The 24,331-nt window shown below is 44.8% G+C and overlaps 1 protein-coding gene across 1 annotated transcript; it reads left to right on the top strand.

The window, feature by feature from the left end:
• The first annotated feature begins 17,908 nt into the window (after window positions 1-17,908).
• GPR12 (G protein-coupled receptor 12) lies at window positions 17,909-18,955 on the top strand. Its single transcript, XM_026492874.3, has one exon. It carries the CDS (start codon window positions 17,951-17,953, stop codon window positions 18,953-18,955), a length of 1,005 nt encoding a protein of 334 aa, XP_026348659.1. The 5' UTR covers window positions 17,909-17,950.
• Window positions 18,956-24,331: the final 5,376 nt, after the last annotated feature.

Here is a 24,331-nt window from a genome sequence, read left to right on the forward strand (position 1 = left end):
CCAGTGAATCTCAGCTTTAAGAAAACTAGGACACAGTTATCATTTATAGAAACAGGTGCAACTGGTTTTCTTTAGGTTTTTTTTTTCTTTAGGATTTTTTTTTTCCTCAACTCTCTTCATGATAAATAAAAGCAGACACCATGTCAAATGAACCAGGGATCTTTGGTCACAGCTGCTGGCAAATTGCTAAATTCCATGAAGATCAAGTCTCCCTCAAGTGTCTGGGCACCCTGACTTCTTGGGCCTCTTGATACCTCTGGCTCCAGCTCTGCAGCCACTCTGTGGTCACACGGAGGAGTGAGGTTTCACAGTGCGCACGATTATTCCTCGGTTAGGTTAGATCTCCGCTGAGCCAAACGCAATTGTCAAGCCCTTCTCACCTTTTCCAGCACTGGTTCTCAACCTTGGCCCTGCAGAATCACCTGGGAGATTTTTTAAACCCCAATGCCCAGGCCTGCCCTTCAGTGGAACAAAATCAGTATCTCTGGGGCTGAGATCCACAGTAGGGACCACTGTTCTAAAGTAACTCTATAATCCTTTACATGGTATCTGGAGAGCAATAAAACTACCTAGGTTTTCTCCTTAAAAATATATCCTCTGTTTTCTGTCCTCTCTTGGGCTCTTTCCTTTGAAAATCCCACCAATAATCCTTTAAGAAACTCATATCCCACTCCCAGTTCTCAAAATAATTGGTTGAATTATAAACTAACAATTGGCTTCCAGTAAACATATATTTATTATGCACCTACTGTTCTAGACCCTGGGGACATATTGTCAAACAAGACAAACTACCGGCCCTCTGGGGGGGAGGTCACTCTAGAGGAGACAGAGTACCCCTTTTGGCCGGAACATTCATCCTTCCAGCTGGAAAGAGGACTGGCTGGCCATGGCTCATAGTTAGCCCCTCTGGGGGAGCTGCCTCCCCAAGGGCCAGCCCACAGCCAGTGATTGGTCCCTGAGGAGTAGAGTGCAAAGGCCTGGTCTTCTTGCCTGAATTTGGGGTAATCTGGAGCCTTCCAGAGCTCCCCATGGGATTGGCAGAGGTTTCTGGTACCACTGAACCTCAGTGCTCCCTCTGCCCAGGCCTCCTTTCCTTGTCGCCACCCTTGCCAATAAGCATCCAGCATGCAAACCCCCATCTTAGACAGTTTCCCAGGGACCTCGCCCCAAGTCTGGGATGGATACAGGGCAGCAGCAGTGGAGGTGGGCAAGGTGGAATGGTTGAAGATGTCTGCTGGAGGTAGAGCTATGGATTAAATGTGAGCTGTAAGGGAAAGAGGAATCAGGGGTGCTTCCTGGGGTTGGGGTCCAAGCAGGTGGTGCTGATGCTATTTTCTGATTCTCTGGGAGAGAAACACTGGCCACAGAAATTTTGGCGTGTTCCAAAATAAGGACTTCCAGCTATACCTTGTAAATTAGTAAATGCTCCCCTAATAATAGCTGTTCGTTTTTCATGTTCTAAGCAGTTTCGGTACATTAGATACCTTAACTCATTAATTTTCACAGTAGTGCTACCAGGTGGGTATTGTTTCCCTGGTCCTGAAAGCCCTCAGATTCCACATGTCACCATTTGCTTCCTCCAGCTCCAGTCACGAGGCTGCCCTGGCTTTCTCCCCTTCTTGGCATGCACCTTACACTCTGTGACCTAAGTGATTTCAGGCCCTTCATATGAGCTGTCCTCCCCCACCTCCACTCCTCTGGCTGTCACCTTCTCCAGGGATGGCCTCAAAAATCACTTCCTCAGAGTGGCTTCTCTTGTCCTCCCAATGTTAATCAGTTGGGTTTTCCTGGTCTCAAAGAATCTTAAAATATTTTTTATTGATTAACTCTGTAGTATTCTTTTATTGAATGAGCCTATGATAGTGAATATTTCTATTTTATTAACCCTATAACATTTCTTTGATGAGTCATTATAATTATAATTAAATGACTATTTTTGCAATGAATCTCTTTCCCCATATAGTTTAAACTCCATGAAAGCAGGCACTGCCTTGTTCTGCTCTTGCCCTAGCACAATTCCTGGCACACAGTAGGCTCTCAAGAAATATTTGTTGGATGAATGATGGAAATATTGAGGCCTAATGAGATTACAGAATTTCCAAGGTTGTTAGTTTGTGGTAGAGCTGAGATGTGAACTCAGGTATGTTTGACTCCAAAGATCAAAACACATCATAATTTGCTGACCTAAGTTGGATAGGCTGACCCATCTAACTGGTCAATAATATCTGGATTAAGCCAATATGTACCAGAGCCCAAGAATGCTTCCCCAAGGGGCACCTGGCTGGCTCAGCCAATAGAGCATGTGACTCTTGATAAGGTCGTGAGTTCGAGCCCCACACTGGGTGTAGAAATTACCTAAATTTAAAAAAATTGGAAGCAATAAACAAAATGTGGTGCATCTATATAAGAATGCTTCCCCAAAACTAGATTAAAACATGAGGTCCTATAACACCCAGACTTCATTGGGACCTCTCCCAGAACAGCAGGGAAATAGTAATTCTCCCTCCACCCAGGCAATTCTAAAACAGATTCAAGTTGACAAGTGCACTCAACACGATGCTAAAGAATAGGGGTGGGACGGATTGGGGCAGGGGGACAGGAAGCTATGAAAATGAATAGTCAACTAGAATCCTTGGAAACTGAGATGGGATTGTTCTAATGGGCAAGATCATTCCTAATTGACAAAATACTCACTAGAAAACCTCTTTTATTTCAACCCTCACAATAGTCCATGGGGCGCCTGGGTGTCAGTCGGTTAAGTGTCTGCCTTTGTCTCAGATCATGATTCCAGGGTCCTGGGATTAAGTCCTGTGTTGGGCTCCCTGCTCATCGGGGAGTCTGCTTCTCCCTCTGCCCCTCCCCCTGCTCGTGCTCTCTCTCACTATCTCTCCCTCTCTCAAATAAATAAAACCTTTAAAAAATAAAATTAAATGGTTTAGTCCATTTTCCTGCAAAAAAAATACTATTTGCTAAACAAAATCTGATTTTTTTAGTAATGATAGAATCTTGTGGAGACCCAAGGTAACAGCTCGGATGATCTAGTGCTTTAATGCAGAGTTGGAGAAAGTCAAGCACACAGCAGAGAACACCCTCGGTCAGTGAGCCAAGTCCTGCCTTTTCCTAAGGCTCAGCTGGTGAGCGGGAGCAGGGCGATTAAGCCCCATGGACCTGTGTGTCTTCATCTAAAAAAATGATGATAACGGACTTAATTTAGGTAATCTCTACACCCAATGTGGGACTTGAACACATGATCTTGAGATCAAAAGTCACATGCTCTATTGGCTGAGCCAGCCAGGCGCCCCTTGGGGAAGCGTTCTGGAGCTCTGGTACGTATTGGCTTAATCCAGATACTATTTTCTAAGAAATTTTGCTCACTGATTTCATGATCCACTAATGGATTGCAAGGGCAGTTTGAAAATCCCCACCCCTGCCCCAGATTTGTGATTCTCAGCAAAGAACTGGCTGAGTATGGATAAACCTTTAAAATGCACAGGGATTTATTTGTTTTGAAAACTAAATGTCATGTTATCTTTGTCATTTGACTCATTCTTCAAAAAGCTCAGTGAAAACCCTCACTTCCTCATTAAGAGAGAACTTGAGAGTGGTGGTCATTCTGGTCAATTGAAGTTAATTTAAAACTCCCCCTACCCCTGAGGTACCATAGGATTTATATCAAGAGAACAAGGGGTCAGCACTCAGTAGTACATAATTAAGCCAAAGTGCGGGCAGTGAAGAGAATGCAGAGGGGAGTGAAGAATGAATCCTTTCCTCAGCTCCGGGTCACTTCTTCTGTGACTTAAAGGAGTTGAAGCGGTGGTCGACCTGGTTCCTTCCAGTTGCAAATTTCTATGAGTAAATTGCTGTGCCTACAACCCTTGGGTCTGAAATCCCTGAGACCCAGCATTGTCAAAGGGCCTGGAACCTCATGGGTTGTCAGCGGAGGAAGGTGAGAATGTTCTGCTCGTCCAGGAGCAGGAGGTGAGACCTCCTGACCTCTTTACACCCACCCTGGACAGTGAACCCTCCTGTCAGTGCAGGGTTACCAGGAATGTGGGTGGTTCAGGGACTGGGATGAATCACAGAAAGACAGCAGAGATCTTGTCTTTGAGACCTTCAAACAAGTGTATGATATGAAAATCTGCTAGTTCATTTTCCTTGTATCTTGGGGGCTTAAACAAGCTTCAGTGTGCTGGGGTTAAAAACCAAGATCCCCAGCCCAGTTCACACCAAAGAATGTCAGCTGTGCCCAGCACCTCCCCCAACCTGGAAAGGCATGGCTGCCTTTATGGATTGGAAAATTAAGGCTCACACAAAAGGATTAGGACTAGCTTATCCTCGAGTTAGGGACAAGAATCGGGTCCCTTGGCTCCCAGTCCAATCCTCGGGTACTTACTCCTTGTGCCTGAACAGAAGGACACCCTCAGGAATGAAAACAGTATCTACCACTGAGCACTTCACGAGCACCTGTGATGTGCCAGGCCCTGCTCCAAGAGCTTCATGTACTTTAATTAATTTAATCTCAAAATACAAACCCTGTGAAACTGATACCATTTTTATCCCTGTTTCTAAGCTAAGTAGACTCAGGGTGGCAGATGGGGTGTTTTCACTTCCTCCAGGCTCAGGTACATACAAAAACCCCTTTCAAAGCCCAGGGGTACTTTCAAAGTCTAAATTAGGGAGCATGGAGCTAACTGTGTATTATTGAACAAAACCAAGATGGCCTTTGCCTGGACTCCTCTGAGTCATGGATAAATACGTTAGAGAAGGAAATGAATTCAATTGAGCTAATTCAAATTTCATGCCATTTAATTTTAATAGGAAGAATATTAGCCCATAAATAACACTTTTAAATAGTTGGAATGTGAATATGTACAATTCAATGTTGGACTGAAGATATTATTTCAACATCATTTAATCTGATTCATCTCAGGGGAAATGAAGGAGACATTTTGAGTGGCCACAGAGGTAGTTGACTGAAATTCTAATAAATCTGAGAATGGTTGGATAAAGCATTGTCCCATGACCAAAGACCAGCGCTTAAGCAGCTCTGAAACATCTGGGGGCTCAGCCCAAGGCAGATACATGACCCCTTCTCTTTTCCATGCTTAATGTTCCCAGGACTCAAGCGGAGCACGTATGATGCTGATCCCAGCAGGTTACTCTGCTATAATTGCTGCCCACTCTTCTTTCTCCCCACTACTATGAGCCCTGTGAGGGGAGTCATGTCCTCGGGGGTCTTACATCAGAAGCCTCTGGCCCAATGCTTGTGAATGAATCATTTTTTAAAAAGACTTTATTTATTTATTTTAGAGCGAGGAGGGGGATGGGCAGACGGAGAGAGAATCTGAGTGCTGAGTGTGGAGCTCAACACGGGGCTCGATCCCCCAGCCATGAGATCATGATCTGAGCCAAAACCAAGAATTGGGTGCTCAACAGACTGAGGCACCCAGGAGCCCCTGAATGAATTATAAATGCTAACGGTCAGTACAGCTGCCCAGTGCAGACACTGACCTCTTCCCTCAGATAAATTCCTCCACCTAAAAAAACTTCAGTGGCCTATGGGTCCACCCAGACCTCACCCTGCTCACCCAACAACAATCATAAAATAAACCAACTACATGCATTTCTGACTTTCACCAACCTTACAGCAGCATTTCCAAATAAATTCTGGGAATGTTCAAGAACATTCCAAGGGGGATAAGAAAAGGTTTCCCTGGAAAAAAAGTTTATAAAGCTCTGGGTTAAACTGAAAGAAATGTTTCTATATGGAGGATTTCTTACAGCCTTTAAGAGGCTACCAAGTGCTACGATATTCCTAGAAGGACATGCAGCATTCAGCTTTTCTGTCTTAGTTTGAGTTTCCCCAGAAGCAGACCCTGAGACAAAGATTTAGTATAAGTAATTTATTTTGGATATATTCCTAGGAAATGCATAGGGGTGAAGTGAGACAGGAAAGAGAATACAGGCAATAATAAACAGGTTTTTTAAAGCGCATTACCTGTCATGGACTGAATGTTTGTATCCCCTCAAAATTCATAATTTGAAGCCCCAATCCCCCAGTGTGGCTGAATCTGGAGATAGAGCCTTCATAGTGTAACTAAGGCTAAATGAGGTCATAAGGGTGGGGCCCTGATCCAATAGGATTAGTGTCCTTGTAAGAAGAGACACAGAGAGCTTGCTTGCTCTTTCTGCTTGCGCATATGCCCCAAAGAAAGGCCATGTGAGGACTTAGTGAGAAGACAGCCATCTGCAAACCAGAAAGAGGATTCTCATCAGAACCCAAACTCAGCGGGAACCCTAAACTTGGATTTCCAGCCTCCAGAACTGTGAGAAAATGCACTTCTGTTTCAGCCACCCAGTCTGTGGCATTTCGCTCTGGCAGCCCCAGCTTGGGACTCCCTAAGCTGGCATTCCCACTGTGAGTGACTGGAACTTAAGCCTTCCAAGAGTCAGAGTCAAACATGCACCAGGGACATGGTTAAACCAGAAGGAAACAAGCTGCAGAGCTTGACTTTGAAATCTCCAAACAAGAGGAGGAGCCGGAGCAAGCTGTCTGTGCTGGAGTGCCTGGCATGCCTGAAACTGGGTGAGCAATGCGGCCATAGCCATTTACCTGTCACCCCTGCTGTGCTGGCTTCTTCAGTCTGAGGAGATTATGGTGACTCCGTTACCTCAGACCCAGGGAGGAGGGAGCTGGGGTACGTATATCCTGGTTCCCGTCAGTCATCTGCAGATGGCTGCTCCAAGGGCATATACTTCCTGGCACTTCCAGTCTGCCGTGCAGGTGGCAAGGAGGGCTCTAGACCAGAGAAAGTTCTCAGGTAAGAGATGTAGGTGCTGCTTGCTGGGAGTTGGCTAGTGTGCCCTGAGGGGCAAGGGGACATGTCTTGGCATCAACAGCACCTGGTATACTTCCCAAGCATGTACTAGCATCTTGTGGAATAGTTAGGTTCCTTGACACCATTTGGAAAGCTCTGCTCTAGACCAATTTCAAACCCTCTGGAAAAACTTGACTTCCTGTCAGAATCTGTCCATCTGTCCATACTCATCTGTATTAGTCTGCATGGGCTGTCATAACAAAGCACCCCAGGCTGGGTGGCTAAAACAACAGAAGTTTATTTTCTCATGGTTCTGGAGGCTAGAAGTCTGAGATCAAGATGTCAGCGGGGCGGGTTCCTTCTGGGACCTCTCTCCTTGGCTAGTAGACGTCCATCTTCTACCTGTCTCCACTTAGTCGTCCCTCTTTCTGTGTGCATCTGTGTGCTAATCTCCTTCTCTTATAAGGAGCCCAGTCAGATTGTGAGGCCCGCCCGCATGCCCTCACTTTAACTTAATCATCTCTTTAAAGACCCTGTCTTCAAATACAGTCACGTTCTGAAGTACTGGGCATTAGAACTGCAACACATGAATTTTGGAGGGACTCAATCCAGCCCATAGCACCATCTTTCCCCCATTGGCATCAAGGAAAGTCACTTGAAAAAGACAAAAGGGCTCTGAAGACAGCAGGACTTGCCTCAAACCTGATCCCATAGACGGGCATGTCTGAAAGAATACATCACTCTGATGGGGCCTTCCTCAGTCAGCTGAGGCCCACCCAACATGGCCAGGGAGAGGCTCGCTTGGTCATTAGACACTTAATGTTCCAAATACATTGGGAAGACCTGCGCTGCAGTGAGATACAGGATCTCAGTCCAACCTTGCAACATCCAAATCTCCTACTTCTCCTCCCACTTCCATGATCCATTCATCAGAAATAAGGCCCTCCCAAGCACCAGGGCACATTCTAGGCACCGGAGAAACAAGGAACCAAATGGAGGAGGTAGCATTGTGGGGAGGACACAGACAAACAGCAGGGAAAGAAAGACAATACCTGGTGTATCAGCGGTGATCAGCGCGCGAAGGAGAGAAAGAAAGCAGGAGGAGGACCGCTGTGTGTGTGCTGGGGGTGCACAGTGTGGACAGGTGGCCGAGGCCTCACTGAAATATGACATTTGAGGGAAGACCTGAGGGAGGCAGGGGCCAGTCATGGAGCATTGGGCAAAAACCTGGTGCTGGCAGGAAGGACAGCGACAGGAGGGTTGGATGGTTAGGAACAGCATGAGGACGTGGCTTCACTCTGGGTGAGTCGGGGCCCCATCGAGGGCTTTGGTGAGGAGGACCTCACGGAGGTCCATTAAGAACAGGCTGAATGAGAGTGAGAGCATGCATAAGAAACCAGCTGGGAGGCCCTTGACATAATCCAGGTGACAGATGACAGTCATTTGTATCAAGGTGACAGCAGTGGAAGTATTTTTTTTTCTTTTTTTGCAATTTTTATTTGGCCATTTAATAGTTGATTCATTGTTTGAATTCATCTCTTACAACGTTTCTCTATTTGTCTTTTTAAAAATAGACCCTTTTTAGAGCTGCTTTAGGTTCATAGCAAAATTGAGACAAAAGTTCCCATATACCCTTCCTCCCGCATGCACACAGCCTCCCCGTTATCAGCATCCCTCACCACAGTGGTGTTTGTTACCATCCACGAACCTGCACTGACATGTCAGTATCACCTAAAGTCCATACTACACATTAGAGTTCACTCTTGGTGTTGTACATTCTGCAGATTTGGACAAATGTATAATGGCCTGTATCCCCCATTGCAGTGTAATGCAGAGTAGTTTCACGGCCCAAAAAATTCTCTGGGCTCCACCTATTCGTCCCTCCCTCCCCCGAACCCCCGGCAACCATTGATCTTTCTATTGTCTTCATAATTTTGCCTTTTTCCAAATGTCATATGGTTGCATGTAGCCTTTTCACACTGGTTTCTTTCACTTAGTGATGTGCATTTAAATTTCCCCACGTCTTTTTGTGGCTTGGGAGGTTTTGTTTGTTTGTTTGTTTTAAGAGCTGAATAATATTCCGTTGTCTGGATGTACGCAGTTTATTTATTCCTTCACCTACCGAAGGGCATCTTGCTTGCCTTGGAGCTTTGACACTTACGGATTCTGGATGTACTTTGAAGGGAGGATCATCAGGATTTCCTGACAGGTTGTGGGGTTTGTGGGCGGTGACTCCAAACATCTGGAAAGTATTTGGCCATTACAGGTGAAAGAACTGGAATCACCTGGATCCCCACTCAGGCAGGGGACAGGGAGATGACACACGGCCAATGGCCACAGCAGTGGTCACAACAACTCTTGTGTACAGAGCCTTGGCTTTGTGCCAGGCTGGGGTAAGTGTACTGTGTGCTTTATCCCGTGTCACACACTAGCCCTAGGAAGTAGATGCTGCTAACATTCTCATTTCACAAATAGATGAGTGGTTTATTTGTTCAAGGTCACGCAGGTCTGTGCTGCATACCTGGCTCCCGAGACAGTAAATATTTATTATATGATCATTGGCACTTTAATGTGAATGCATCAGTCTGGTTAATGTAAATCTTCCCAAACCAGGGTAAATTCACAGAAATTCATGTCACTGTGGAAACATTCATGGGAGGCAGCCAGATGGCCATTTCCCTGATGACAACATACAACATCCTGGCAGGGATTGAGTATTTTCTAATTCCCATAAGGTGAAGAGCTCCTGACACAGGGTGGGTGTTCCCTAAGCACAGGCTATGAGGTTGGAGAGGTGAAGAACACTCCTGAGTGCCCAAGAGAAAACCGTATGTAATTGGAAACTTTATGTGTACATTTTCCCTACTGATGTGACAGAGGTATTCTGTCTTTCCCAGGATTCCTTTGAGTAGGTACAAAATCATCATGTCCATCGGTGGTTCTCAAGAGCCATCCTCTGACCAATCTGAGCTGTGACGTTTCCGCCCATCTGGAAAATGGGTGTTGTGCAAAAAGTCAGAACGATGCAGGGAGTTTTCATTAAACCAGATGTATTTCATTTAAAGCGCTATCCTATTGTTCAAGGTACATCTTTGTGTGTGTGTGTTTGTGTGTGTGTGTGTGTGTGCGTGTGTATGTGTCCTAAAAATGTCCTTTAAATTTATATATAAAATAATAATAAAGGCAATTAGATGTCTGCTTGCTTAAATGAACTTCTTTGGCAAAATAAAAGTTTGGAAATCCCATGTCAGTCTCTCCATTCTGTTGTTGTTGCTGCTGCTGGTGAAATTTGCCAACCCAAGGAATCCAAATTTCTGGGTACCACTGATCTTCCAAAATCGATATAAACTCAGTTGACTGTAAAGCAGTCAGAAATGAGAGCCTCCAATGTAGAACGATCAAGAGTTAGGACAAGTCAATTTCGTTGCCAGGCAAAGCATGTATTAATTACCCACACACATTACCCTGAGTTAGGTGGGCGTCATGCAAAGACACCAACTCGGAACTAATAATTCTCCTTCACTGTTACCGAGACCACTGCCAAAGCTCCTCCAGTCACACAGTGTCACACCTGTGTACACACCTTGCAGAAGTTTGGCTGTACATTTAGTATCCTCAACTTGTTTGTGTTGCTAAAGGAGTCAAATAGAGGGGAAGATACAGTACATTCCACACCAGCCAAGGGCGGGGAGTTGAGCCAGCACCCTGGGACCTGGTTATTCCTTCCTCTCTCCCTGTATCTTCTCCCGTTTCATTCACCAGCATTTTAAGCCAGCATTTCAGGAGCCACAGGATGGGAAACATGCCAAACAATCATGTTTTGGCTAAAATGTATTGATTATAATTGGCTGCCTTGGCCTCCTGACATAGTAAAAGAAAAATTGGAAGCAAAGTAGCACGTCAGCAAAATACACTGTTTTCCTACTTCTAGCTACCCGCAGAGGATCCTTCCATTTCCTCTTTTAAAGAAAGAAGGAGCATCCAGTAGGAGCGTGCCAGAATTTTAAAAACCACATTAGAAGAAAAGGCTGTATCTTTGCTCACAGTACACATTTCCTCCAAACCTCGCAGGGAAGTCCATCAGATACAATGAAATGTAGGTCATAAGAAAAGAGAGAGACTGAGAACAAATGATTCATGATGCATCAAGTGATAGGTCCCCTAGGAATGCTTCTTTGCAAAGAAAGTGTGTGTTGTCAGGCTGGCCTGCAAAGACGTGTAACTCTTCGTCTCAAATACAAAGCATTTAGGTTGTGTGAACAGTGCTCGCTCCTTAGTGATTCAAAAAATCAATACCAAGCCTGATCACTCCATTTCTCTCCCTGAGTTCTTGTGCAAAAACGGCCAGAGTGTGAAGGCCCAAGAAGATAATTCTCCAGGGCCTCTGCCCAGTGGACACGGCACCACTGAGCCAGCGGCATACACCTGCTCAACACTACGATGCCCAGCTCACGGTTGGTAGTCCTTCTTACAAGGCTGCAGGAGAACCACCCCTCTTGTTTATAACCTGAATGGAGTACCAGGTGAGCCCTTCCTCTTTGTACCCACATAGTAGCTGCCTAGGCCTCTACTGGCTTGATTGTTAAAATTTAGATGCCCTTAATGCATCTTCTAATGATGTGACAAGTCCCCAAAGACGTGTCTCAAGCTCAGCCTCCCTCTCATCACATGCCCATCTACCGCAGGAGGAAAGGCCGGCCCTGCCAATCAGGGGGTGGCCCCAGCATGGACACAGTGCCCGGCTCCTGCCACTTCATGCTTCTGATGTCCCGGCTGAGAGAAGGTCTCCGAACTCTACCAAGGAGTGCAGACGCAGCTCCTCACCACCCCATGGCCAAGCCCTGTGCCCATGTTACTAAGTGAAAGGAGTTAGTTCAGAAAAGCTCTGTATGGTATAGTTCCAACTACACGACATTCTGGAAAAGGCAAACCATAGATAATATAAGATCAGTGGTAGACAGGGGTTGGGGGAAGTGGGAGGGAGGAACAGGTGCAGCAAAGGGCATTTTCAGGGCAGTGAAACTGCTCTGTGTGATACTATGATGATGGAGATGTGCCATTATAAATTTGCTAAAACCCACAGAATGTACAACACTACAAGTGAACACTAATGGAGATGACAGACTTTAGTTAGTCATGGGGTGTATCATTTTAAAAAGCACCCTAAATTTATTCCAGAGGTAAGTAGTCAAAAGTGGGTCCCTAGAACTGTGTTACTTCTAGAGATTCCAGAGAGGATCCATTCCATGGCTCCTTCCAGCTCCCAGAGGCTGTCCTGTACCCTTTGGCTCCTGGGCCCCTTCTTCTGTCTTCAAAAAACATCCTTCAAAAGGACCTTCATGGGGCGCCTGGGTGGTTCAGTGCATTAAGCATCGGACTTTCCATCTCAGCTCTGGTCTTGATCTCAGGGTTGTGAGTTCAAGCCCTGTGCTGGGCTCCTCACTGGATGTGATGCCTACTTTAAAAAAAAAAAAAACAGGACTTTTGTGATTATATTTAGTACTCACCTGAATAATCCAGAGTAATCTGCCCATCTGGAGATGCTTAATCACTTGCACATTACAAAATCCCTTTTGCCATATAAGGTAATACTCGCAGGTTCCAGGGATCAGGACATGGCTGTCTTTGGGGGCCGCTGTTCAGCTCCCACAGGACCAGAGACAGCAGGAGACATTGCAGGAAAGGCCGGTGCAGGAGATGGAGGGCGGATGGGCATCTGTGAACAGGAACTGTCCCTGCCCGGCCATTTACATAATAAGACACAGAGACCAGACTTACCAGTGGCTCAAAATCCAAAGAACATTTAAAACTCTTTCTCCATACAATAATGAGAATACAATATTTCTGAAAGTAATTCCTCAAGTTACTCTGGGGAAGAAGGTCTCCAATAAATGCATTAAAAATGTATATTAACAAAAAGAAAGTTCACAGTGTCTCTCCCTGGAATCAAGGGTACAGGTAATTTTACTTTTTAATTTTAATTGCAGGCAGCAAAATTTCTGTAATGAGTGTATTATTTTATTATCAGAAAAAGACTTTTGTTTTTTAAATTAACACAATTTTACAAACACAAAAATATGTGCTGAAATGAGGCAATGTTAGCACTGACAACAGAACTCTTCTTTCTCACAGAATCTCAGATGGGATATTGTCTTTATGTGATATGTCCTTCCTTTTTTTAAATCTTGATATTCCCATGAAATATGTTCCTCCTCTATTAAAACGGGAAGTTTAGAGGGTCTTATAAAGGGGAAGGAAGGGGCGTGTTATGACTTTTCATAGACCCCTCACTGTCCTTTAACAGCAGTCAGGGTTCGTTTAAATAGAGAATTAAATATTAAAATATACTTCGATCCAGCCTTAGGAACATACCGAAGAGAAATTCATACACATGTGCGGTAAATGACATGTACAAGGATGTTCATCATGGTTTTCTTCACAATAGCCAAAGCCAGACAGCAACACAATGTGACCAGTAGGAGAATGGATTAAAAAACTGCCACACATTATATGATAAATACTACACGGCAAGGAAAAAGAATCAACTCCTAATTCATGTAACAAATCAATAAATCTCACAGAAATAATGTTGAGTGAATGGAGTCAGACACAACAGTATACATACTGTATGATTCCATTTATGGAGAGCTCATAAGCAGGCAAATCCAATCTATGGTGTTAAAATTGAGACTAGTGGTTTCCTTTTCCTAGTGGGGATAATAGCTGAGGTGGGGGGAAAGGACAGCTTTGGGGCACTGGTAATGTTCTATTTCTCAGGAGGGTTAGAGATGACATTGGTATATTCATTTGACATCCTGCATCAAACTGTACGTTTGTGAAATAGGTGGTCCCTACATGGAGGTTATACTGCAAAAAAATTTACTGTAAGTTAGAGAAATAAATAAAAATTGAACTTTAATCTGGAGTCCTGTTTTCTTCTCAGGTGTGATATAACCCTTGGCTAGGTAGAATGACACATGGCTCATCTGGTTCCAATTAGCACACCAATTAATCAAATATATTGATACTGACACGCAATCATTAACACAGGCAGCAAAGAAGATGACTAACAACATTTCCACATAGACACCATGTACGCCATACAGGACTGGCTCCATTTATGACCTGCTCCAGCCGGTCGTCTGGGACAGCCCCACAATCTATAAATCCAATCACAAGGAAGGGCCAGGAAATGTGGGTACAGGGTTGAAGTTAGCAAAGACACTGTGTGCATTTAAGATGGGCGCAAAGCCTTTCTCACACAAAACAGTAGTTGTTAGTATAGGCTGTGAAAATGCCAGGCTGTGCTTAAGGTTTACAACTTCTTGCCAAACCCCAAACAAACAAATAAACAACAACAACAAAAAAGCAACAGAAAGGTAAATGATGAAAAGACAATAAACCTCACCTACTGGAGGCATCTGCTCCAATGTCCTGTGATGAGTGGTGCAGGAATTGAGAAGGCAGCCTTGCAGACAATACCTTATGACCCAGGCTACTGAGGGCCATACAAAGCCCCCTATGCGCCCCCTGAATTCCAAGCTGCAGACACCAAAGGCGTCCCATCTCACCTTTCCTCTGGGGAAATGCCCATTCAGCAAAGTTCAGATGGAAGCTCCACTGCAGGACTCTACCCATCATCCAGGCTTTGCCAACTGATTCATCCCATCACATCAGCCTTGAGGTTGGTTCAGAGCTGGGCACACATAGTAGGCCAGGCCAGAGTTCTCCATGGGAACCCCTCTCCGCAGCTAGGAAGACGGTCTCAGCATGCAAGCTGGAGGGCTGCCTGGGGCCACTTTCGTGGCTGCACGGAAGCTGCTTGTCTAGGAAAGGTCAGTTTAAGGCTGGTGAATACAGAGAAGCAAAGACAAGAAATAAGCCAGAGATAGGGACTGACTGGGAGCCTCAGCACACAGAATTCTGTTCCTGCAGCTTCTCCTTCTTTTCCAGGAGCCACTGCAGGATCTTTCCCAGCCATTCCAGGAACAATATCCATTTTTAACTAAGTTAGTTTGAATTGGATTTCTGCCCCCTTGGCAACAAAAGTCCTAACAAATATACAAATAAACGTAGAATTTGGAGAAAAGTTTAAATTCCTTTTTTTTTTTTTGTTCCAAGTAATCATTTGAGGGGAAGGCATAACTGAGCAGAACTGTGAACGCACAGCTGATCTCGGCAATCTGGAGGAGCTTGCGCCCACACTGTCGTAGCCCCTCGGTGCTGCCATTTGGCTGTATCCAGCCCCGGTGTAAGTTCCCTCAGTTTCTTCCTTTAACTCAAGATTTCACTGCAAGAAAACACATCCACTTCATTACCTTTTCTCTTGCTTCTTTTTTTTCTCCCTTCTTTCCCAAGCACATTGAAAGAGGGAATACGTTCTCCTCCTGTCGGCTCCGGGGGGCAGACCTGTCGCAGTGTTATTGACTAGAATAGTGTCTGGCTAGCACTGTACGTTTCGCCTGCCCTGAGCCGCAGTGCCCATGGGAGCCTCCTAAGTCTTGGCAGGTAGTTTGAACTGTACCATGCTAAAACTGCTATGCATATGCTCAAACAACTATTTTTCAACACTTCATTCTAAAAATGCTTTGCTTCATCACATAGAAATTGACAGGAAGATATACATCCCTCCATTACAGCATTTGCTACCTGGTAGTATTGCTTCTTCTATGCATCTGTCACCCCCACACATACATGCCTGTGAGTGGAAAGATCACATCTTACTGAATATGTGCTCCTGGCAATTAGCATGGTTCTTGGCAGTTACAGGTGACTGATGCCTCCCCACTGGGGACAAGTGGTTCTTAAAACTCCACTGAACCTTGCTTTTCAAAGTGTAGTCAGTCCATGGACCAGAAGCTGCAGGATCTCTGGGACAGAGGCTTGCAAATGCAGAGTCTGCCCCCCCCCCCCAACCCCCAAACTACTGATCTGTAGTTGAGAACTGGCCTGCTGGGAGAGGCAGGCTGATCTTGCAGAGGCAGTAGCTCTTGGATGGGAGAAAGGGAGGAAAAGGGACAAGAGGAAGTGAAGGGTAGGTGAATCTGCAGGGCTGGGGTGAGAAATGACAGTGAGCACCAGGGGGAGGCAGGATGGCCAGAGGATGATGCCGAGCTAGGCAGGGTCCGTGTTCTGTGGACCATCTCTATTCATACAGGACCCTTTCTGTGAGTGTGGAGAAAGGCAGTCAGGAAAACCTTCACTGCTGAAAAGAAAAAACACAATAGCATGCCTTGTTTCTCCCATCTTTAAGCTGGGAGATCATTTTTAAACTTAAGATCTCCTAGGTGCTCTAGGTTTTGTATCCAGAGGAGACATGAGCTCATAAAAGCAGACGGCTATCAGGTTCTTAATCTTAGAACCTACTGATGTGTTAAAATGAAAAAATAAATTAACACTGCCACTTCAGTACCTAAATAAACGGGTTTTGGCCAGCATCTTCAGGAAGCTTCTGCAGGAACTCAGTAAATGATTTCCATTTGAAAACACAGCTCAAGGAGCACTTAATAAGTGCAATTCGATGATAATGATGATTCACATAACAGCACCTTATATGCAGTTAAGCAAGTGTTCCCGGGGAACAGTAATAAGGAACAAGATCTAAGACACACCTAAGGAAAGGAACCCTTTTGGGATCAGGAGGCAGAGTGGTCAACGGCAATTCTAAAATAGCTGGCCAATCATTTCGCTGCTTTAAAAATCAGCCTGCCTAACTTGCTCACCCTGCGTCCCCACTGCTAATCCCGAATGCCACCCTAAGCAATTCTTTGGGCCATGAATGTGGCAGTTTAGAGAAAGGAGCGGAGAAGCAGGTCGCTAGAGACCGGGACTCCCCAGGGAGACCTCAGGAACGAAATAGGTCACCGGGTTCCCAGGCGGTGCTCCTCTGCCCCCGCCCCGCCAGACCGCCAGCTGGGGTGGGACGCGGGGATGCAGGCAGGAAGGGCGAAGATGCAGGTCTCTGCCTCCAGGTTCTCTCCCTCCCAGAGGGGTGGGGGGCTCTAGCTGCGCGCGGTCCGCCCTAGCCCGCCGGTGCGCCCCGACCCGTGGGGGCGCGCGCCGGCCTCCCGGGGCTCCCGCGGGCGGGCAGCCAGGCGCGCACGGGCGGGCGGGCGCGGGGGCGGGGGCGCGCGCGCGGGGAGCGTGTGGGCCGGGCGGGCGGGCTGGCGGGCGCGCGGCGGGGAGAGCCGGGCACGCGAGCCGAGCCCGCCGCTCACCTGCCGCCCGCAGCTCACCTGGAGCCGAGCGCGCGCCCCGCGCCCTCCCTCCCACTCCCGAGCGCGGCCGCCGCCCCTCGCCGCCGCGGGCCCCGGCGCAGACATGCAACACGAGTAGCCCGCGCGCTTCGGAAGCACCGGAGGAGCCCCCCTCGGCCTGGGCGCGCCAAGGTGACCCCCTTGATGACCCCCGCCCCCGCGGGCCGCTGGTCCCGGCGTCCTGTCTGTCCCCTCGCGTCCTCCTCTCGTCCCCGCCGGGAGAGCGGCGGCAGTGCATGGGCGTGTGTCTGTCTGTCTGTCTCCACACCCTCATCGCACACACCTGCCTTTTGTGACCCTGGCCTGACTGCCCTGTGCACACGGGGGACGTCTGGGACCCCTCTTTGTTCTGGCTGGGGTGTGTGTGTGAGTGTGTGCACGCGCGCGAGGGATTGTTTTGGGGGGGGGGGTTTGATGGAAATAGGCGATTTAAATATTCCATCGAGGATGGCGGCCCCCGGCTCGCGACTTGTCGCTGCAGCGTGGCTTTCTCGGCAGCAGCCCAGATGTCAAGCAGTGGTTCATTTCCAGCATGCAAGATGTGATTTTCAGATGTGCGTTCCCAGCACTTTAGCAAACAGACCGCCGCGGTTCCGTGTGTGCCTGCCTCACTCACGCTCGTGTTTTCAAGTCCTATCCTGTGTTGTCCCCAGCGCCAAACGGCATTTGTGGTCGTGGGTTTGAAACCACGGAGACTTTGCCTTTTGTTTTATTCCATAACACTTTATAATTCATGAAGCTTGTGGCATTTGATGGTAGTGTCTGAGTAGGGGCTGGCTTTCTGTTTGTGTGTTTTTTGCATGATCTTGGATTGTCACCCTGCTGTGTCTAAACATTAAAAAGCCTGTCTTTTCGTTGAAGAGGACGGGGGTTAAAATGAATGAAGACCTGAAGGTCAATTTAAGCGGGCTGCCTCGGGATTATTTAGATGCTGGTGCTGCGGAGAACGTCTCGGCTGCCGTCTCCTCCCAGGTTCCTGTTGTAGAGCCGGAGCCAGAGCTCGTTGTCAACCCTTGGGACATTGTCTTGTGTACCTCAGGAACCCTCATCTCCTGTGAAAATGCCATTGTGGTCCTTATCATCTTCCATAACCCCAGCCTGCGAGCACCCATGTTCCTGCTAATAGGCAGCCTGGCTCTTGCAGACTTGCTGGCCGGCATCGGACTCATCATCAATTTTGTTTTTGCCTACCTGCTTCAGTCAGAAGCCACCAAGCTGGTCACAATCGGACTCATTGTCGCCTCTTTCTCTGCCTCTGTCTGCAGCTTGCTGGCTATCACTGTTGACCGCTACCTCTCCCTGTATTACGCTCTGACATACCACTCGGAGAGGACGGTCACCTTCACCTATGTCATGCTCGTCATGCTCTGGGGGACCTCCATCTGCCTGGGACTGCTGCCCGTCATGGGCTGGAACTGCCTCAGAGACGAGTCCACCTGCAGCGTGGTCAGACCTCTCACCAAGAACAACGCGGCCATCCTCTCTGTCTCCTTCCTCTTCATGTTTGCGCTCATGCTTCAGCTCTACATCCAGATCTGCAAGATTGTGATGAGGCACGCCCATCAGATAGCCCTGCAACATCACTTCCTGGCCACCTCCCACTATGTGACCACCCGGAAAGGGGTCTCCACCCTGGCCATCATTCTGGGGACCTTTGCTGCTTGCTGGATGCCTTTCACCCTCTATTCCTTGATAGCTGATTACACCTACCCCTCCATCTACACCTACGCCACCCTCCTGCCCGCCACCTACAATTCCATCATCAACCCTGTCATCTATGCTTTCAGAAACCAAGAGATCCAGAAAGCCCTCTGTCTCATTTGCTGCGGCTGTATCCCCTCCAGCCTCTCACAGAGAGCGCGGTCACCCAGCGACGTGTAGCAGCGTTCCCCTTACGAGGACACCCTACACACTCAATTCTGCATTTACCAAGCACTTCCACTGCCCGGCCAAATGGTTGCGATGCTGTCCTTAAATTCTTTATATTGGACTCTCTCTTGAGCCCCAGGAGCACTTAGCACTCGTGATGCATTCCTTTAGATGAGTAAAGTGACCGAAGTGAAAATAATGTTGCCAGTGTTTTCAGCCTTTTAAAAAAATATGAGTTCTTTGTTCAAGATGATTTTGTTTTGTTTGGGGGACAGAGGTTTTGTTTTCTGTTTTATTTGGAGGCACGGTTTTTGTTTATATTTTACTGGGAGGATTGGTAGGGGGTGGGAAAGAAAGTATATGATATGGCCATGATGTTATAAAAAGTAAACTGGTCCCAGAGTTTTTACTTGGACTTTAAAATAAAATTGAGCTATTGAGAAAAATGGAGGAGAAATGACTTTTTCCAGACTTTTTTTTTTTTAATGTCAAGGTAGATTTTCAATGCTGCATGTACCTAACTGAATATAATCTCTTTCAAGCCTACACAAATAGTTTACATGATTATGTTCGGAAGAGACCTGGTTTTATTAACATGAACTAAGTAATAAGTTACCAACACAGAAACCATGTACCCATTCTTATTCTTTCTTTACTTTGAGCAATTACTGTTCACAAGAATTACATTGGTATTTCTATGAATGTTGTAACTTTCTGCATGGTTGCCTGTGTTAGCTAGACCACTAGTTTCAAATGTTGCCGTGTAAATCCAGAATCAAATGAGTCAGTTTTCAATATAGGTTTTCAATGTGTCTCTAAAATGAATTATGAAATTTGTTTGATTTGCATATGAAGTAGGACTGATTAGATCCACCACTGTTGTCTCCACGCCACAGCCTGATTGTTTTCATGAAGCAAAAGAAAAAATTTAATAACAGCTATTAAAAGTAGGTTACATTTATTTTAGCATATTCTGAAAAGTAAATCGATGTAAAGCTATCACGAAATATGAAAACCATCACCTTTCCTGTCTCTCTCTGTCTAAGAATGTATTAATAGTTTTTCTTAATCGAGACAAATAGAATTAAATATTGTAGACCAAATATTTCTGGTTCATATTGTCTGTGGTGCAAAGTGCATTTGAAACAGGTGGTCTCCTATTTTAATGATTCAGTTCGTGAGTGCATAACGTGTATCTGACTGTGATATATGTTAGCTCTATTATGTAAGTTCACAAGCAGAATGACCATGTGGCTGTCCATGAAAAGCTAACTTGGAATTCCTTTTCCTTCTTTTCACCAAAAAACAACTTAAATGCAATAAAAACTGTATTGCCTGTTTTCAGAGAGCAAAGATTTAGTCAAGAAATGACACCGAAGAATGAATTTTAAATATATTGCCAAGTCATTGTGTCTGAGCATCATTTCTCTTAGTACAGACAGATGTTTTGACCGCAGACACCTTCCCTCCATTTGCCATGGATTTATAGCAGTGTCTGGACAACCAGTGGAAGAAGTCCTGGATGAGACATCAACTAAGCCCATTCAGATGCTGGCAAGACCAGTATTTCAGGGTCCGTGGAGGAATCGTTTGTAATAAATTAACCTCATCAGTTTGTCCCAAGTGTTAGGGCCAGTGGTGGTCTCAGGACCATCCTGGCAGCCTGCACGCCAATGCCATCTCTCCAAAGCCCCTTCGTATGTAGCACAAGTGTGAATAAATCCTGTACTTGAATCTAGGTCTCCTCCCCTAGGTTACTTATGGAAGCAGGAGAGGGACAGAAATATTCCAGAAGCGGGAAAGGATTTTTAGTACACATCACCATATGACCAATCTCATCAACTTGATGCCTTTAAAAAATGTCTTTTGAACATTTGATGGAGTTGGTAGATTGGAAATGATGGGTCTATTTGTTTTTAATGACTTAAAACTTGACAGCATCTCCTTGTGAGAAATGACTAAGGTAAGTTGGTTTTGACAGGGGCTGGGAAATATCCATACGGAGGTTGTAAAGCAATAAATGCTGTCTTTGTAGAAATGGTCGTCCATCTGCATATCTGTAATAGTAGTAGTCGTAATGATGTGTACTGTTTCTCACCACATGTTGTGTGCCAGGCTCCTCTATCTGCTTTGTTGCTGTATTCCCAAGAACACACTTTTACAGGTAAGAAAATTAAGGCAAAGAGAGGCTAAGGAATTTGTCCAAGGCCACAGAGCTCCAGGATAGAGCCAGGATCTGGTCCTGGGTTTTCCCAAGCCTATGCTGTCCCCTTCCATGCGCCAGCTACCTGTGATCCCTCCCTGGGAGAGAGGGGCTGAGGGAAATGATTCCTGCCACCAAGTTTTCGTTCTACAATTAAAACAAAGCTTCCTGTTTAAAATTACTTGGGGTGTGACTAGCGACCTGGTCCTCCCTGAAAGAGGTCTGTTTTTAACAGGCTCTTCTTCCCTAAACATTTCCCTGCTTTGGCACCAAGGCCAGTCCCCGGGGCACACTGCGATATTTTAGTGCAATAAGATGAGGGCACTTGTTATACAGATTTTTCCTTCATTTAGTATTTTAAATTTCACATTCCATACTTGTATCAGTTTGTAATGGTCTCATAATACTAAAAGGTTGCTTTTGACCCTGTTTTTGAAACATCTGATTTCAGCTAAGGTATTTTTCAATTCAACTATAAGATGTATTTACTATTTACTTTAAACTGTGAAGATTTGGGGATGTTTATGTGGTTTCCTACAAAGCTTCTTTGTTTCTGTGAAGTTAATTATTAGGAAATGTGTGCCTGTCTCAATATACATGCATATGGTTCGGGATATGTATAAGGGCATACATATATGAATACAGATACATGTTGAATAACATTAACTTCGCAGCAACACTAAATGCATTATGGAAAACATTCATATCCCCAACAGTCCTGAGGTACCAGATCATCTCTTACTCCGTACGATGAAAATGTGTAGCTACCCAAGAGTTTATGGTAAGTTATCTTTGTAACTAAGACAGTTCAGTTACCTTAAGCAGAATCCTTGGTCGGGGCTAATTATCCAGGTTGTGATTATCCAGGTTTTTGTTTCCTTTGTCCCTTTAACTTTTTACTTCTTTATAGCAATAACTTTGTTTCTTGCTGGTAAAAGGGCCATCTTCCTTCCTGCTACCTGGGAGCGAAACGAGATGGAGTGGGAGGCAGTGCACCTCTTTCCCTGGAAGCCTAAATTAAAGAGCTAAGTTCAGGAAGGGGGAATCACTCACTTGACTAGGCAAGGAGGAACAGTCTTAGATCCCTCTGGAATTTAAAGCAGAATTTAAACAAGAAGTTTAAAAGAGCAGATGAGAAATGAAGATGTTTATTGCCAATGAAGTATCTTGAAGAGTTTTCAAATTTTTAAAAAGAAATGTTTAATCCATCATTAAAATAATGATTGACTTTCACAGTTTTATATATATATGTATATATATGCATATATATATAAAATTTCATATACATATCATAGAAATTAGGGTGACTTACCATTTTAGATTTAAAATACATATTAAATAAGTGACTACTATCATCTTACATTGAACAAAGTTTATGTTTTCCTTTTGATTATATGCCTGGTGTAATAAAGGAACAAACTGCCTTCTTGTCCCCTTAAAAGTTTTAATGATTATTGAATAGTTTGATACCCAGCTGGCACCTTGAAATGTGATTAGAACTTTTAGAACCATAAGACACAGTTTGTATACATCAAGGAAGAAAAACATGGTCTGAATCAACAGACAGGTCTACTGTCCTCTGGCCAACAGTACAGGAAATTTTGACTAGGGATCCTTGAATTTTCATTATTTAAAAAGCATACAAAATGGGATGCCTGGGTGGCTCAGTCATTTAAGCAACTGCCTTCGGCTCCGGTCATGATCCCAGGGTCCTGGGATCGAGCCCCGCATCAGGCTCCTTGCTCAGCGGGGAGCCTGCTTCTCCCCCTGCCTGCTTCTCCCTCTTCTTGTGCTCTCTCTGACAAAAAATAAATAAAATCTTTTAAAAAATGAAATAAAAAACTTTAAAAAAAGCATACAAATCACCTGAGAATATTGTTCAAATGCAGATTCTGCTTCAGTGGGTCTGAGGCATTTCTGAATCTCTAGCAAGCTCCCTCGTGATGCTGATGCTGGTGCTGACGGTCTGTAGACAACACTTTGAGTTGCAAGGATAGCTTTCACACCCTCCCCATTCTTAAGAAAATATACATCTATATTGATAATAATATATACATATTTATATATGTAATATACACATATTATATAATCGTTATATATAATGTATAACATATTAACCTCTGATAAGAATAAACACTTCAAACTGCATATATATTTTATATATGTATATTATATATTTACATATATATTTAAAGTGTTTATTCTTGTCAGAAGTTAATAGATAACTAGTCCGTGTTCAATGGACATGAACTTTGAACTTTCCCTAAAATTTCTCTAGTATCTAGTAAAGATATATAAATATATTTTTCCATGTTAGTGTTCTCACTTTTTAAAATCCAATCACCATTATCTTAAGCTGATAAGTGATTCAATCTGAAAGCAGAGAGTTACAGATCTGTGCAATGTGTTTCTGTGTGTGTATAAATACACACACAGATTTGCGTCCTCACACACCCAACAGTAGCAACAAAGATTTGTTTTTGCTACCATTTTTCCAAGAAGGACATTTTTCTCTATGACACATGTGGTTTTGTGTACGTGCACAAATTCGTCTTGAGATAATTGAGATGGAAACTTTTGTTCTCTGTGTTGTACAATTCAGCTGAACTCATCCCAAAGCAACCTCTTTCTAGCCAAGCACATCAGAGAAATTTTTACATATCTCATTTTCATTTTAATATTTATCTGTAATCTTTTGTTAATTTTCAACATCAAAAATACTAATAATGTTTATCATTAACAGTGGTCATTATATCCACTGTGCTTCCTTTCTGCCCAAGAAGGTGAGAACATTTTTTTATCCAATAGAAGAATGTCAAAGTCCATAGTTTTTGTTTTGTTTTTTTAAGATTTTAGTTATTTATCTGAGAGGGAGAGGAGGAGCAGACTCCCTGCTGAGCAGGGAGCCCAATGCGGGGCTCGATCCCAGGACCCCAGGATCATGACCTGAGCCGAAGGCAGGTGCTTAACCAGCTGAGCCACCCAGGCGCCCCATCAAAGTCCATAATTGAAGTGGATTTTAATATATAACTTAAATATGTCTGTAGTATAAAATACTTACAGAAAAAATCTGGGAATGTTTTAATCACTGAAATTCAAATGGTAGCATCAAGCACCAGCGAACAAACTTTCAATTGGAAGTAAGTGTGGAGCAGAAATAAAAACATTTACTATGTCACAGACTT

Source organism: Ursus arctos, unplaced genomic scaffold, assembly GCF_023065955.2.
Source record: "Ursus arctos isolate Adak ecotype North America unplaced genomic scaffold, UrsArc2.0 scaffold_10, whole genome shotgun sequence".
Classification (NCBI taxonomy): Eukaryota; Metazoa; Chordata; class Mammalia; order Carnivora; family Ursidae; genus Ursus; species Ursus arctos.